This window comes from Pinus tabuliformis, chromosome 9 (genome assembly GCF_031772625.1).
Source record: "Pinus tabuliformis cultivar Carrire ecotype Pingquan chromosome 9, CPIR1, whole genome shotgun sequence".
Classification (NCBI taxonomy): domain Eukaryota; kingdom Viridiplantae; phylum Streptophyta; class Pinopsida; order Pinales; family Pinaceae; genus Pinus; species Pinus tabuliformis.
This window is the reverse complement of record NC_142307.1, coordinates 504082707-504099736: the sequence shown is the minus strand read 5'-3', so window position 1 is coordinate 504099736 and position 17030 is coordinate 504082707. Positions and strand designations below refer to the sequence as shown.

The 17030-nt window shown below is 32.9% G+C and overlaps 1 protein-coding gene across 1 annotated transcript; it reads left to right on the top strand.

Annotated features, from left to right (window-relative positions):
- The first annotated feature begins 9465 nt into the window (after nucleotides 1-9465).
- LOC149149422 (uncharacterized) lies at nucleotides 9466-10319 on the top strand. Its single transcript, XM_089442477.1, has 3 exons — nucleotides 9466-9564; nucleotides 9685-9744; nucleotides 9840-10319. The coding sequence occupies exons 1-3, from the start codon at nucleotides 9466-9468 to the stop codon at nucleotides 10317-10319; spliced, it is 639 nt and encodes a 212-aa protein (XP_089298603.1).
- The last annotated feature ends 6711 nt before the right edge of the window (nucleotides 10320-17030 follow it).

The window sequence follows — 17030 nt, the reverse complement described above, 5'->3', positions numbered from 1 at the left end:
TATTATAAATTGAGCTCTATCCAAATTTATTAATAGTTTAATTTAAATAGATGTTGTTTAGATAATCTTCGGCAAAATCACATAACCAATCTTTTGTCGACGCGTTTCGAACCAACCAGTGTGGTTCATCGTCAGGACAAGTTGAAGAACCAATCCGGCTTGGCTTGATTAAATAGATGTTTTAAGAAAATTATGAAATGATAAACCCCAAAATAATAATTCTTTGATCCCGTCATATATCTATATATATATATATATATATATATATTATTCGAAAAATTTACTTGGAGTCGATTCTTTGATCTCATCATGAGTATATTGTTCGAAAAATTTATTATGAGATTTTACAATTATAGGTAGATATAGAGTTAATAATAATAATTATTAATAGAAAAGTAGTGTTATACAATAAAGTATATATTAATATTTATTATTTAAAAGAAGCTCTATTTAATTGTTTTTTAAATAACATAATGATTCAAATGAATAAGATAACTAAGGATGAACTAATGGGATTTTACACTTTGATGTTGAGAAAGTATCGAGAACCCACGTCATAAAACCCCAACGAAATCCCCGCCCCCACAAAAGAACCATAAGCATTAGCACCTAATAGTTTTCAAATTACTCTTAAATTAGGTTTGGACACTCTCTCCCTTTAAAACCCTAAGAAAAACATTTTGTAGTTGAAACGGCACCTTTATATAGCCCCAACAAAATATACAATCCCGTTAAATGAGCAGGATAGAAGCATAATAGTAGGAATAAGCATAATAGTAGGAATGATCAAATGGTAAGGTAGCAATGAAGTCAAGAAAAAACTAAGTACAACTATGTCAAGTGCATGACCATGTGGAGCCTGTAGGCTCCTCAGGAAAAAAGTTTTTGTCGAACTGCTTATTTGCACCCAATTTCAACAGAAATGAAATAATGGTTCATCAATTTCATTCTATGCATAAAGTCTTTGTACACAACAATTTTGCTAAGCTATTGCAACAGCTGCCAGTTGAACAACCACATGGTGCGGTGGTGAGCATGTTATATGAGGCACAGGCTCAACTCCCTGATCGTATGCATGGTTTCATTTCTATTATTAATGACCTCCAATAGGATGTATGTTAATATTCATCATATAGCACATTTTTTCTGATCGAAAAACGTCATTGTACAAGTTTTAATATTGATAACCAGACTAATTCAATTATTTTTTTCCATTACAAAATGAAAGTTTGAAGTAGCAGCTAGCTTTTACTCGCACTCAGCTCGCGAATTGTTGGAGCATAGTCTCTAAGGTTTGAAGGGGCAGAATGAAATTTTGAAGAAGCAACTAGCTATTACTCGCGCTCAGCTCGTGGAGTATTGGAGCCTAGTCGAAGGTTCACGCAATATCCAAATAGTTCACTACACAAATGAAAACCAATCCAAGCCACCATATTTAATGCGTAACGGGTATCAAAAGATCATTCAATAGAATCAACAATATTCTGTTTGCGAAGACCATCAATCTGCCATGCCCCAGAATGTTGCAGTCAATCAATACGTGGTGTAACCCGTGTCGTCACCAGTGGTCGTGGCAGAAGGTCTGAGTTGCTTTCCAAGCTATATGCATAGAGGGGGCATGAGAATCCTCATTAGTAACCTTTCTTCCATGGAGGAAAGCGATGCGGGAATAGATTTGGTTGCCTTCCACTCTAGCCAGGACGTCTCGAATATACGCAGCAAAGGCAGTCCAACTTTATAATTCACCCTCATGGAGAAGATATGTCAGCAAATCTTTCCTTTCTGTCATCCCAAGAAGTATAATAATCCTCCTATCTGATAAAATGTCCAACAACACTTCATAATTGCCAGTCCTGTGCTACTTGGTTTCTTTTGGTTTCATAGGGGTAAAATTAGGGTAATTACATAATCGTGATGCCATGATACACCCAGATAGCCATATTTTGTTCTGTTTATTTATCATAATATTCTTATGCTTTTCAAAATATTGATCTGTGCATCATTTAAAAAGTGAGCTTTTACATTACAAGCAAAAATAATCCCATTTTCAGTAAGGAAATTTATACTCAAAGTTAATATTGATACTATACATCATTTAAAAAGTCTACTTTTACATTACAGGACGCAATACTCCCATTTTCAGTGTAAGGAAATTTATATTCATGGTTATTCTTGTCAATGGAAGGAAGTGCTAACTAAAATATCTATTACATATGTTAATCTGTAGTCATGTTTTTTATCTTTTATTTTTAAATAAAAATTGAAGATAGCTATTATAATCTTTTAGAAAAATTATTAGATAAGGAGCATGTATGAGATTTTTAAAATTTTTAACAAAATGTTACAATATCTACATTATTCCACTAACAAAATTTTGAACAAAATGTTTCAATATCTAAATTATTCTACTTGGTCATTGACAATATTAATGTGACAAAAAATAAAATTTAGAAAGCATAAAAATATTACATTAAATCATTAGAAATTATTCCTCTTGAATTTTTTAGTATTGTAATTAACCATTAAGAAAGGGGAACATAACCATTTTGCCTGCACCCCCAAAGTTAATCTTGATTTAATCTTCACACCAAATTAGCCAAGTGATTAGCATTCAAGTTATTTAATATGAGAACATGGAGACATTTTCTCTTGGGGAGAGATTGATACAATTGATAAATCCACTTTAAAATTTGAATTATAATTGTATTTGAAGGGTGAAATAATGAATATCAATGATGAACTATATTGAAGAAATCACAAAAGCATTGATCTCTTCAATTTCCAAACTATTGAAAATTGATGGCTATGGGATGAATTGCCTTGAATAAATTTTCATTTCGGAGCTTTCTAAAGTGACCTTCTAAAAATAGAAGACATGTATATCTTTGCAACCATGACCTTCTAAAACTAGTAAATCACTTTCCATCCATTCCTAATGATATATATACTATGGAAAATCACTTAACCTGTCCTTAATCAATATCAATTGTTTAATTTTTAACTTAATCATGAATAATATTATTATTACCATTATCCTCCTTATGATATTATTGTATTATTATTTAAAATAAATGTCAGTCTCTCAATCATGAGACTAAAATTATCATGTCATATGTAACTCTCCCCAATTAATGCATATGTTACTTTCTCTCTCTCTTTAATGCTCTTACACACCTCTTAAACTCGCTTACACAATTTAGTGACTCGTCATAAAAAGATTATTCTTACACCTCTTTAATGGATAACTTACACTCATCCCCTTTATGACATAAGTTACACTCCTATTTTGGCATATTTAACTCCTCCTCAAGGCATAGGAATTAATCTCATCATCACTTGACACACTTACTTGTGCTCGTCAGACGAGACTTCAAACTTGGGAAAGAGAGAGTGGGAGAGTCTAGAGGAAAATTGAGAGAGAGAAATAGTCTTGAAGAGAAAGAGTAGATCTTGGAGAGCCAAAGTGATTTAGTGTTTTCATCAACTACTGTTGTCAGAGATGTTATTTAGATTTGGGTGTAGTTCTTCATTCTTTCATTGTACTATATATCTCGGCTGAGCAATTGATTTCTAATAGAAGAAGACTCTCATTGGGTTTCCCCTTGTGGGGTTTTCCACGGTCGTTGACCCAAATTATTTGTGTCTCATTGAGTTCTTGGTTGTCTTCAATTGTGCATATGGTCTATATGGTTTATGTTCTATCTACAATTACTTAACATATTTTGCAACATAAATAAGTTATGGATTTAAGTGATTGTAACAACAAAGAGCATCAAAATTTCAACATGGTACAAGGGCTTTGGTGAAGACAACCTCAAGAAGACAAGTTCCATTTCAAGTTCTCTTTACGTTGGAATATCACTTTCTATTCACTCCATTTGCAACTCCATTTTTGTTGAAGTATAGTTTGTTCTCTACTCCATTTGAAGCTCTCTTTTTTCTATAATATAGTTTGTTTCTCACTACCTTTGCAACTCTTTTATGTTGAAATATAGCTTGTTGTCTGCTCCATTTTCAACTCTCTTTCTGCTGAAATATACATTGTTTTCCACTCAATTTGCAGATCGTTTTCTGCTGAAATATAACTTGTTGTCCGCTCCATTTGCATCTCATTTTTTTCTTAAACATCTCTTATTGTTCTTTTTACTTACTGCTTATTTTCCGCTGAAATTTCTCTTCCATTTTGATGTTGAAATATCTCATTTACAGTTGATATATCTCTTGTTGTCACTTTCTATTTGCCATTGAATGCTTGAGAAGATCAAGATGTCTTTCTCCTAATTTAGGAATGAAGAGAATTTGGTTGATGCATCAAGCTTCTTCCCTTGGAAGGCCAATGTTTCCACCTAATCATTGGAATTGGGTGAATATAAGTAAAATAGTGTAAACTAAAAATAAGGAGAATAGGAATAAGAAGAGACACTCAGAGGTGAAGCCCAAGAGTTTCTCCCTCCATGTATATATCCATGAAAAATCTTAATGAAATATCAAAACTCTCATTATGGATTTACCTCCTCGCCTAACATGGTATCAGAGAAAAACCCATTTTTTAGCTTTTCTGCACTTGTAAATCCCTTCTCCCATTTTTACGGTCTGCCATATTATTCATTCATATGCTCTCTTTCCTCTGCGTGTTTTATAATCTGGGGTACATCCACAATTTTTTTAACGTTTCCTCACCATCGTTATACTGTGTGCTTTGTATTAGAGGTTCCCCATTGCTCTTGGCATAATTATTCTCACTTGCATACGTCTCTCCCCCAACTACGCATTGCCTCCACTATGTTACTACCACACTAGAATCCACATTGTGGTCCCCTCACACCCCTCCCCACTACACAGCCATAAACATTGTATGCTCCTTGCACAAATTTTGTATACATTATGCCACTCAGCCTTTTTACATTAACACAGGTCCTCTCCCTCAATCCTTTGCCTCGCCTGCGTATTTCTTCTAGTCATCCTACACCGAATCTTGTAAAATGTAGTATACTCACCCCCCGTCAAATACCACATTTTGAATATCTCTTCATCTCCTCCCATGCATGTCATACCCTCCGACAACCTCAACACCCTGACTCAGTCCCTCTCAACATCAACTCCACAGTGATGACCCCTTTATCTAGTAAGTCTTGCACTTATTTCTTAAATTTTTCATTTTCTAAAATTGGCATTCTATACATGACAATTTTTGGAACTGGAGCATCTTGTTGCAACTAAATCTCATGTTGAACTCCCCTTCTTGGAGGTAGTCCTTTAGGCTCCTAAAACATCATGTCATAATTACAAAAAAATTCAATAAAGTCATTGTTAGGTTTAGGATCAGATCATGATAAGGCTTCATATTTATCAATATCCTTAGCGTTTATAATCATCAATACAAAATTCTTGCTAGCATTTACAAGTCTCTCCATTTTCCCTTCACTAACGATAGATAATTTTGTATTGTTATGGTGTGCTCTTACATTGTACTCAATCCTTCCTTTAAAGATATGATACTTTTTCTCTTCATGGAAGAATATAACTTTTTGTTCATAGAGATATGGACTCCCTAAAACAATATCGCAAATGCAAACTCGTAAAACATCAATAACAACCACATCTACAAAGTTAGGAGAGATGGAAAATTTAATTTTACATTAGTATGTTACTTGCAATTTAGCATCATCATATACCCAACCCAAAGGGTAAGGTTTTGCATGAGGTGTTGCTTCTATGTTAAGTTTCTTAACAGTTTATTCAGAAAGAATATTGACCTGAGCTTGACTATCAAAAAGTACACCAAGCTTAGTATGCTTTGTTATGACTCTAATATGAGAAAGCTCGTTCCTTTTCTTCTCATCCTGAGATTCAAAGAACGTTTTAGAAGAACTAGTACTTGCATTAGAAGGCATGGATTTCATTCCCATGGTTGTGATCTTGGTTTCATAACCTGAATTAGATCCCAAACCTTGTTGAATTGTGGTATCAATATTTCCTTTTCCTTTCCCTTTCCTTCACCTTTTCCTTTCTTCTCCCCTTTTCCGTTTACTTTCCCTTTTTATTTATCAAATAGTAGGCTTAGATGGTTTCTTTTAAGAATCTTCACAAACATTCTTACATTGATTTTCTATATGCTTATCTTGCACACATACTTCATCCAATTTGTTTGGATTAAACATAAGAAACGTGTGTCTAAGCTAGCTATGTAAACCACCAATATAATTGAGAAGTGCTTCTTACATATGTAAAGGAATATCCAGAATTAAAGCCTTCTTATAAAATTATTGATTATAACTTTGGACAATTTCACCCTTAACTTGTTTAAGAATTCTTCATCTCATCACTTCTTGTTGCATGTATGCCAAAGGATAAAACTATTTCCTTAATGGAACTATAAAGTCATTCCAAGAAGAGATAATTTTACAATGTTTCTTAAGATCTTCTTGAGTTTTGGCCTCCCACCATATGAGAGCTCTACCTCCCAATCGAAGAGACGCAAGTTGGATCTCAGTTACATCATCATCAATATTTTGGATATGGCAATAAACTTAATTTTGTCGAAACCAATTATCCAACTTTTTAGAATTAAGTTCACCATAATATATTGGAAACCAAAAATTTACATCAAGCTTAATTAAAGGAGATTTAGATTGTCCTTTTTGTCCTAACACATTATAATAATTTTCCATTTGAATAACATGATGAATCATCTTTTCCCTTAAGGAAACAATAATGAAGGCATAAGACTTATTGTCCTTATGCTCCTCAACGGTTGGCTCTTTGTTTGATGTGGGAGTTTCAATTATAGTAATGAAGGTATAGGAACAAAGGATGAGCTCCATCCTGATACAACCCAGTATTGAATGATTATTAGTAATATAGTAGGCTATATAAGGATTGAATTCCCATCATCTAATCTTAGCCTTACCCATCTAATAGTTGAGGGAGTAATATGTTGTGCGCCACTCACTTGTATTGGCCTGGCCCCCTTGCATCGACCTAGCGAATCATCATTTGTTAATCTAACCTTCTCATCATTTATTGGCCTAACAATAGGATCCATCTACATACTCAACTATCAAATTGTCTCTTCTTCATTATATATGCCCTTCCATGAGTCATTAAAATTGAGGGTATTCCTAATTTTTCAAAACCATTCATTTGTAGTTCTCTTTGTTGGTTAGAAAAACACTAACAATATAAATTAGAGAATTCATCTTCAAGATAATTCCAATATGAATAACCGATACAGAATAAAATATGAGTAACTCCTCCCTCAATTTAAATAATATAACACCCTAAAAAAGATACCTTATTATTGTGTGTGACCATTTCAGTACCTCTGTCAAAAGGAACCTAGGAGTTCCAAAAAAGAGTGCAAGAACCCTCTCTCAGATGTAATTATTTGTGTTGTAGATGAAACACTAGTTTGCGCACTTGAGAAGCATTGTTCATTGTCCAATATGTTTGACCCAGTAGTACAACTTAAGCATAAACTTCATCCAAATCCTAGAAATCCTATTCACGCACAACATGAATATTGACGGCTAGATACATGATTTCTTAGACATAGTTTACATCCATAGTGACATGAATCCCTTCTCCTCATGTTACTTGTTCCTAATAATATGAACACATTCCTAAGCCATGCTAAGATCATATCCTCGCTAGTGTCTTGGTTGGAAGCTTGGGCCTTATTGAGGCCAGACACACACGAATGCATAGATATTTCTAGGAATGTGAACACATTCATGATCACCCCATTACCAATTTTGAGGAAATCATCCTCTTGTGAGTGCGCTGATGCGTATTTGGTCTAATTCTCCAACTAAGTAGCTTCCTAAATTCATGTGTGGTGGAGATATTCCCTCAACCAAATAAATTGTGTCTCAAATGTTTCCTATCTTTAAACACACCTTTATGTATTTATATTTATAACACTTTTTGACTAATGTAAATCTATTAATATATTTTCTCTCTACAATAAAGTTTTATTCTCTAAAGTATCATTAATGTCCATATTTGCCACAACATCCATATGATTTCCTCAATCAATGTTAATGTATATAAAATTTCTAAGCCATAAGAAAAAAGGAAAATATAAACCTTTATTTTTATGTTATGACATATGATTTTCTTATATGTTTTATTTTCAATTTCATGGGTACACTTAATAGTGATCCAGTATAATGAAAAGAACGTAAAATATTATAAAATTTGAAAATAAAATATTTTACATCCAGGAGGTATGGATGATGGGGTAAAGAGATTCAACATAAATGAAATTTGTGAGAATATTCATAATAGTACTCATAGGTAGAGGGTTAAGACTTAATTTTATGTTGGTTAATGCATTTATACTTAATTTATCTCAAACAAATTAATTATTTAAATAGGATGTCATATTAAACATATAGTGTTGATAAACTATGGTATTGACCCATGGTATTGTAAAAAAACTATTTCCATGGTAAAATGGAAGATGTCATATTAAACATATAATGTTAATAAACTATGATAGTGACTCATGGTATTGTAAGAAAGCTAATTCCATGGTAAAATGAGGGTAAATATCCATAATTAAGAATATGATTACATGTTTTCTAAATTTAAACAATATGAAATATATTTATGGAGTAACTCTTTTGATGCTTATCATAAATTCAGTTGTATCCAAATTTATTAATAGTTTAATTTAAATAGATGTTTTAAAAAATTATAAAATGATAAATTCCAAAATAATAATTCTTTGATCCCATCATGTGTATATTGTTCGGAAAAAATTATTAGGAGTTGATTCTTTGATCTCGGCATATGTATATTGTTTGAAAAAATTATTAGGAGTTGATTCTTTGATCGAGTCATATGTACTTTGTTCTAAAAATTTATTAAGAGTGGTTACAATTATATATAGTTGTAGAATTAATAATAATAATAATTAATAAAAAAGTAGTGATATACAATAAAATATATATTAATATTTATTATTAAAAAAACTCTATTTAATTATTTCTTTAAATAACGTAATCATTAATTAGTGAAAGATGAACTAATGGGGTTTTACACTTTGATGTTGGGCAAAGTATCCAAAACCCACGTCATAAAACCCCAACAAAATAAGCTTTTAAATAACGTAACCATTCAAATTAATAAGATAACAAAACATGAACTAATAGGGTTTTGCACTTTGATGTTGGGCAAAGTATCAAGAACCCACGTCATAAAACCCGAACAAAATACCCGCCTTACTACAAAAGGCCCATAAGCATTACCGCCTAATACTTTTCAAATTACTTTTAAATTAGGTTTGGACACTCCCCTCCTTTTAAAACCCTAAGAAAAGCATTTTGTGTTCGAAAGGGCGCCTTTATATAGCCCCAACACAGTATACAATTCCGTGAAATGAGCCAGATATAAGCCGAATAGCAGGATCGGGCCAAATCGTAAGGCAGCAAAGAAGTCAAGGACAAACTAAGTACAACTATGGCAAGGTCGTCTCCTTGCGGAGCCTGCGGGCTACTCAGGAAAAAGTGTTTGGAGAACTGCTTATTTGCGCCCCATTTCAGCGCCGACGAAACAGGGGTTGATCAATTTCGTTCTATACAAAAAGTCTTCGGGCATAGCAATTTTGCTAAGCTATTGCAGCAGCTGCCAGTGGAACAACGATAAGGTGCGGTGGCGAGCATCTTATATGAGGCACAGGCTCGGCTCCGCGATCCTGTGCACGGTTGCATTTCCATTATTAATGCGCTCCAACAGGAGGTAGGTTAATATTCATCATATAGCATGTATTTTCTGATCGAAAAACGTCAATGTACGAGTTTTAATACTAATTCGATTAGTTTTTTCCATTACAGAATGGATGTTTGAAGTGGCAGAATGAAAATTTGAGTGGGCAGATCGAATATTTGAGGGAGCAGAACGAAATATTGAAGGAGCAGCTAGCTCGTACTCGCCCTCAGCTCCCGGAGTGCCTAGTCGAAGGTTCGCGCAATATCCAGATAGCTGACTACATAAATGACAACCAATCCAGGACTCCATATTCAATGCCCACTGGGTATCAAGAGATCGCTCAACAGAATCAGCAATATTCTGTTTGGGAAGACCATCATTCTGCCATGCCCCAGAATCAGTACGCAGTCCAGTCTTTGCCACCGCCGGCAGCCGCGGCAGAAGGTCCAAGTTGCTTTCCAAGCTATATGCATAGAGGGGGCGTGAGCAACCTTGTTACTAACCTTTCTGCCATGGAGCAAAGAGACGCGGGAATAGATTTGGGTGACTTCCACTCCAGCCAGGACGTCTGGAACAGACTCAGCAGAGCCAGTCGAACTTTATAATTCTCCCTCATGGAGAAGAAATGTCAGCAAAGCTTTCCTTTCCGCCGTCCCAAGAAGTAAAATAATCCTCGTGTCTGATACATCGTCAGTCCTGCGAGACTTTGTTTCTTTGGGTTTCATAGGGGTAAACTTAGGGTAATTACATAATCGTGATGGCATGATACACCAGTATGTAATGACATACGCAACACTTCATAAATGCCAGTCCTGCGCGACTTGGTTTCCTTTGGTTTCATAGGGGTAAAATTAGGGCAATTACATAATCGTGATGGCATGATATACCAGAATGTAATGACATACCAGATAGCCATATTTTATTTTGTTTATTTATCATGAGATTCTTATGCTTTTCAAAATATTGATGTGTGCATCATTTAAAAAGTCTGCTTTTACATTACAAGCAGCAGTAATCCCATTTTCAATACAGAAATTTATACTCACGGTTAATATTGATACTATACATCATTTATAAAGTCTTCTTTTACATTACAAGACCCAGTACTCCCATTTCAATGTAATGAAATTTATATTCATGGTTATTCTTCCCAAAGGAAGTGTTTATTAAAATATCTATTGCATATGTTAATCTATAGTTAAGTTTTTTATCTTTCATTTTTAAATAAAAATTGAAAATAGTTATTATATTTTTTTTTAAATTAGTAGAGATGGAGTATGTTTCAGATTTTCAATTTTTTAAACAAAATGTTACAATATCTACATTATTCCACTAGTAAAAATCTGTTCCACTTGTAAAATTTTGAACAAAATGTTTCAATATATAAATTATTCTACTTGGTTATGGACAAATATTAATGTGATAGAAACTAAAATTTATAAAGCATCAAAATATTACATTAAATCATTAGCAATTATTCTTCTTAAGTTTTGGAGTATTGTAATTAACCATTAAGAAAAGGGAACATAACCATTTTTCCCTCATCACCAAAGTTAATTTTGGTTTAATCTTCACACCAAATTAGCCAACAGATCAGCATTGAAGTTATTTAATATGAGAACAAGGAGACATTTTTTCCCCAAAGTTATTTAATATGAGAATGTGGAGATATTTTTTCTGGAGAGATTGATACAATTGATAAATCCACTTTAAACTCTAAATTATCATTGTATTTGAAGGGAGAAATACTATTGAAGAAATCACAAAAACAATGATCTCTTCAATTTCCAAATTGTTGAAAATTGATGGCTATGGGATATATTGCCTTGAATAATTTTCATGTAACTTCCATCAATTAATGCATATGTTACTTTCTCCGTCTCTTAATAGATTTATTCATCTCTCTCTTTAATGCTCTTACACACCTCTTCAATTTAATGACTGGTCATGATGGGGTGAGCAATAAAGTTAGGATTGTAAATCAAAATTATGTTAAACTGGATAATAATATTTATTATGTTACAAGGTGTTTCCATTTTAGAGTAGGTATTTTAGAATATTATTTTAATTATAAGTAATTACTAGGTGGATGTTAGAGATTCAATATGAATGAAATATGTGATAATATTCATAATAGTAATCATAGTTAAAGGGTTAAAATTTAATTTCAAGTTGGTTAATGCATTTACACTTAATGTATCTCAAACAAATTATTTACTTGAAGAATATGTCATATTAAACATATAGTGTTGATAAACTATGGTAGTGATCCATGGTATTGTAAAAGAACTAATTCCATCACGGTAAATCTACATAATTAAGAATATGGTTACATGTTTTCTAAATTTAAGCAATGTGAAATATATATAGAGTAACTCTTTTAATGCTAATCATAAATTCAACTCTATCCAAGTTTATTAATTGATTAATTTAAATAAATGTATTAAAAAAAATTGAAATGATAAACCCCAAAATAATAATTCTTTGATCGGTCATAGGTATATTGTTGGAAAAAAATATTAGGAGTTGTTACAATTATAGGGAGTTATAGAATTAATAATAATAACAATTAATATAAAAGTAGTGGTGTACAATAAAGTATATTTTAATATTTATTATTTAAAAAAGAAACTCTATTTAATTATTTTTTAACTAACGTAACAATTCAAATTAATAAGATAACGAAGGATGAACTAATGGGGTTTTACAATTTGATGTTGGGCAAAGTATCTAGAACCCACGTCATACCCCCTTAAAGTTCCTCAGGAAAAGGTGTTTGGAGAACTACTTTTCGCTCCCTATTTCAGCGATGACAAAATAGTGGTTGATTAATTTTGTTCTATAAATAAAGTCTTTGACATATCAATTTTGCTAAGTTCTTGCAGCAGCTACCTATGGATCAAGGACATGGCACGTGCATGTTATATGAGGCATAGGCTCGGCTCTGAGATCTTGTCCACAGTTACATTTCTATTATTAATGCCCTCCAATAGGAGGTATGTAAATATTCATGATAGTGAATGTATTTTCTGATCGAAAAACATCATTGTATGAGTTTTAATATTGATAACCAGACTAAATCAATTATTTTTTTCCATTACAGAAAAAAAGTTTGAAGGGGTAGAATGAAAGTTTGAAGGAGCAGCTAGCTCTTACTCACCCACAACTCCCAGAGTGCTAGAGCCTAGGCGAAAGTTTGAATGGGTAGAATGAAAGTTTGATGGAGCAGCTAGCTCTTACTTGTGCTTAGGTCACGAAGTGCTCAGGCCCAATCAAAGGTTCACGCAATATCCAGATAGTTGACTACACAGATGACAACCAATCCAGGCTACCATATTCAATGCCTGGTGGGAATGAAAAGATCGTTGAACAGAATCAACAATATTCCATTTGGGAACACCAATGGTGTAGCCCTGGTAGAAGGTATGAGTTGCTTTCCAAGCTATATGGAGGGAGGGGGCATGACAAACTTCATTAGTAATGTTTCTTCCATGGAAAAAAGAGACATGAGAATAGATTTGGGTGTCTTCCACTCAAGAAGAGAAAAGAAAGAAAAGGAAAAAAAATATCAAGCAAGGAAGAGGAGGATCTAGCATCTACAATAATAATATTTACAGGTATCGATTTTCATGTGCGATTTTCTTGCTATATTTAGCATGTCTCGTTATGAATATATGTTATTGGTTCTCTTGTTGTCAAGGGCATGGGTTTTCCTAGGTGTAAGTGGTTTTCATCCTAGCCTTTCCATTTCTGGATATCCATGGGGTGATCGGGTTTTCATGTTTTGGTTGAGCTAAATTGTTGATTGGATTCAAAACTAAGTAAGATGGAACTCTAGAAGAAATAACACATGGACTAGTGACCCATGAACCAGACTCTTGATTGTGGTAAAGCCATATTTTTTCTCCTAGGTGGGCCTACAAATCATCGATCTGTGAATGGCGAGATATATGGTAAATCCTTGAGGTGGGCGCTCTCCATCGTGCCTAGGAATCCTAAGATGGGATATACAGTAAACCCTGAAGGGTGGAGTCTCAATTGGGCATAGGAATCTTGGGATGGGGTATACGATAATGCAGATAGTCTCAAGTCTCGATTATAGCCTATTTATTTCTCAATGAGACTGTAGATTACAGTAAATATTAGGGACTAGGAGATAGTAAAATTCCTCACGGTGTAGTTGAAGAACTATGGTGGCATCCATGTGTGTTTTCGCCTAGTGATCTATTGAGGATTGTAGTAAAGCCTAGTTCTATTTATGAGGGTGAGGTCTTGTGACTTCGGGAAGACCTGGTTGAGTTTTGGTTGAGTCCCACACTCATGCTTGGAATATGGCGTGGGGGTGATTGGTTGAAAGGAGGGTTTGGTTCAACTAATCTATGGTCGAGTTGTACGTTGAAGTACCAAACCTAGTTTCCTTTTGCATTCATTAATAAGAGTTCCTCTCCTTGGTATTTTATGTGAAAATGTACTGACTCATATGTAGCATTTATGGCTATTGCATCCTTATTACTTTTGTTTTATCTATGATGGTTATGAGTATGTTTTATGATAGTGATGATGTATGGATCTCATCATATTTTGGTTTGTAAGTGAATGAAAAATGAATATCTAAACTAATAGATGATAATCTAGCTAATTTTATAAGACATCAATGTTTATTAGTGATTCTTAGATAATTATGAGACCCCTATGCTTAGATCTGATGTTATGACCTGTAGATTGCATATTTGTGACATGTATGATGAAATGTCTATCATGGCTAGTAATGCTCCAACCAAGTCTTTGTTCAAGTATTTTAATTTATATCATTGTTTCAATGACACTTTTCATTCCTGAAGGTTTCATAGAGTTATGGGAAATTGCTTGAATCCTGGCCCTGAAAAAGTGGCACAGAATCTAGTGTCATTGTCTCAAAACTAGTTGAAAAAGACCCCATTCACTTGCATGCCCATGCTATGAGAGCGACTGGAGGGCCCCATTCACATGCATGCACATGTCATCAAAGTGACCATGGCTCTATGGATATGAAGTGTCCAACTTTCTCAGGGTTTGGTCACCTACACATGGGTAGTTAAATCAAATTTAGTAGCCTCTCATCGCATGTTTACCCCAGCAAATAGGTTAACTTGGGTAAATATGGGAGGAAGGTGTTAGATTTTTAATTTTGACCATAATGCCTCGTTTCATCAAATAATGAAAAGGTTATTCTCATGAACAATATTTAGTATTATGATGTCTATATTTCCATATTTACTACAATGTTAAATATTTTAATTTAGTTTTCATATAAATTATTTGTTGATATGGTATGATGTCTTTATTTAATATATATTTTATAATAAATAGCGTTACAACTCTTAAATGTGGATTTGAAATCGACTCCCTTAGTCCAGATTTGTCTAGAAAGACGATTTCTAGTTTATAACAGGCAACTCGATGCCGACATATGAGCTAATTACAAGGAATACATATCATGGCATATATAAAGAATCAATAAATTGTTGGTCTCCTTAACCTTTCCATTTAAGACTATGTGCTATTCTCTAGTAAGTGTTTTTCTATTTGAAATGAATTCGAGTATCTGTAATATGCTTAAATGAAAAACATGAAAAACCTTTTTCTTTTCCCGATAAGAATTATCCAACAATTTTTTATTTTCTCACACATAAGCATAGGTTTAGTACTACCAACATTTTATAATATAATACACCATCCTACATATTTCTATGTTTCTACGAATAACTAGATATATGTATGAAGGAAGTTGTAAAATTTTATACTTCACTATAAGTAAGCGACACACTAGTTATACTCTAATATACACATATTAAACAACCAGAGAATAATAAAACTAAAAAAATACACAGTTATTCCACTTAATTTTAATAGGTGGAAAACAAATCAAATATACAACCTTTCTCTAATGGAACATAACATAACAACCCAATAACCATAAAAATATTACCTGAATTCTAAGCTAGCCATTTTTCTTGGGAAATGCTTAGGAATATAACACATTCCTCCCAACCACGAACTGCGTCTTCCATTCCCCCCCAAGCTAAGATTTTCTTGCTCTCACGAATCAACAATCCCTTAATTCCTATGTGGTTTATATATCTATATATATATATATATATATATATATATATATATATATATATATATATATATATATATATATATATATATATATATATATATATATATATATATATATATATATATATATATCCATCCCAACTTATTTTATGAGTGCCCTACTTTTAAGTTTTCCAACCTTTTTCAATAGGTCTTTTTTTTTCTTTTTCGAAAAAGGTTGTTTCCTTTTCTTTAAATCCCGTCTTTCTCTCCCATGATGCTTTATTCCTCCCTAATTAGTATTTTTCTCCAACTAATTGATTTAACATAATATTTCTCTCCCATTATGTTAAATCAATTTATTTCTAATTATTTTATCCTAAGGATTTTTAGGATATTTTTAATGAAGATCCATCATGTGGAATTGACCACCAACAACTTTCCTAAGATCAAAAGAAATATTCTAAACTCTAGTGCTCTTTCCTATATTTTTCCAAACATTTAATTTATTATACCAACAATACGAAAATAATTATATCATAAAAAAAGTCTAGAAATAGCTTCCATAGTCATTGAATCCAATAATAATTCCATGTTTAAAAATTGTCAATGTTTAAAAAGCAAAAATATAGGGGTGTTACAGAGAACGAGTGTTGAAATGATCTTGTGTTTCAATGCGTCAATAGATTTTTTTTGCTTACCTTCCAACTGAAAGACCTATTTCACACTTGTTCAAGCATGTCATAATGCTGCAATATGTGAGAACTTATAAATGAACTCCTCAAGTATTGGGCTACTCCTAAGAAGATCTGAACTTCTTTTATAGTATTGGACTTAGGCCAATTTATAATGACTTCAAGTTTAGAGGGTTTATTTTCAATTCACCACCCCTACAATGTGGCCCAAGAACGCTAAACATGTCTTGCAAAATTAACATATGTACATCTTCAGGTACATCTTTTCCTTTTTTAAAACATCTAAGACCTGATTTACATGGTTTACATGTTATTCTTGAGAATTACTCAAAATTAAAATATCAACTAACTATGCTATGACAAAATCATCAATGAATGGTTACAATACACCATTCACCCCCCTCATGAAAGTAAAGGGTGCATTACAATGCACAGAAGGCATTACTAACCATTCAAACAACCCTTGTTTTCTCTTAAAATTCATTTTCAAAGTATCACCTTCAACAATTATTATCTAATTATGAACACTTCTTAAGCATA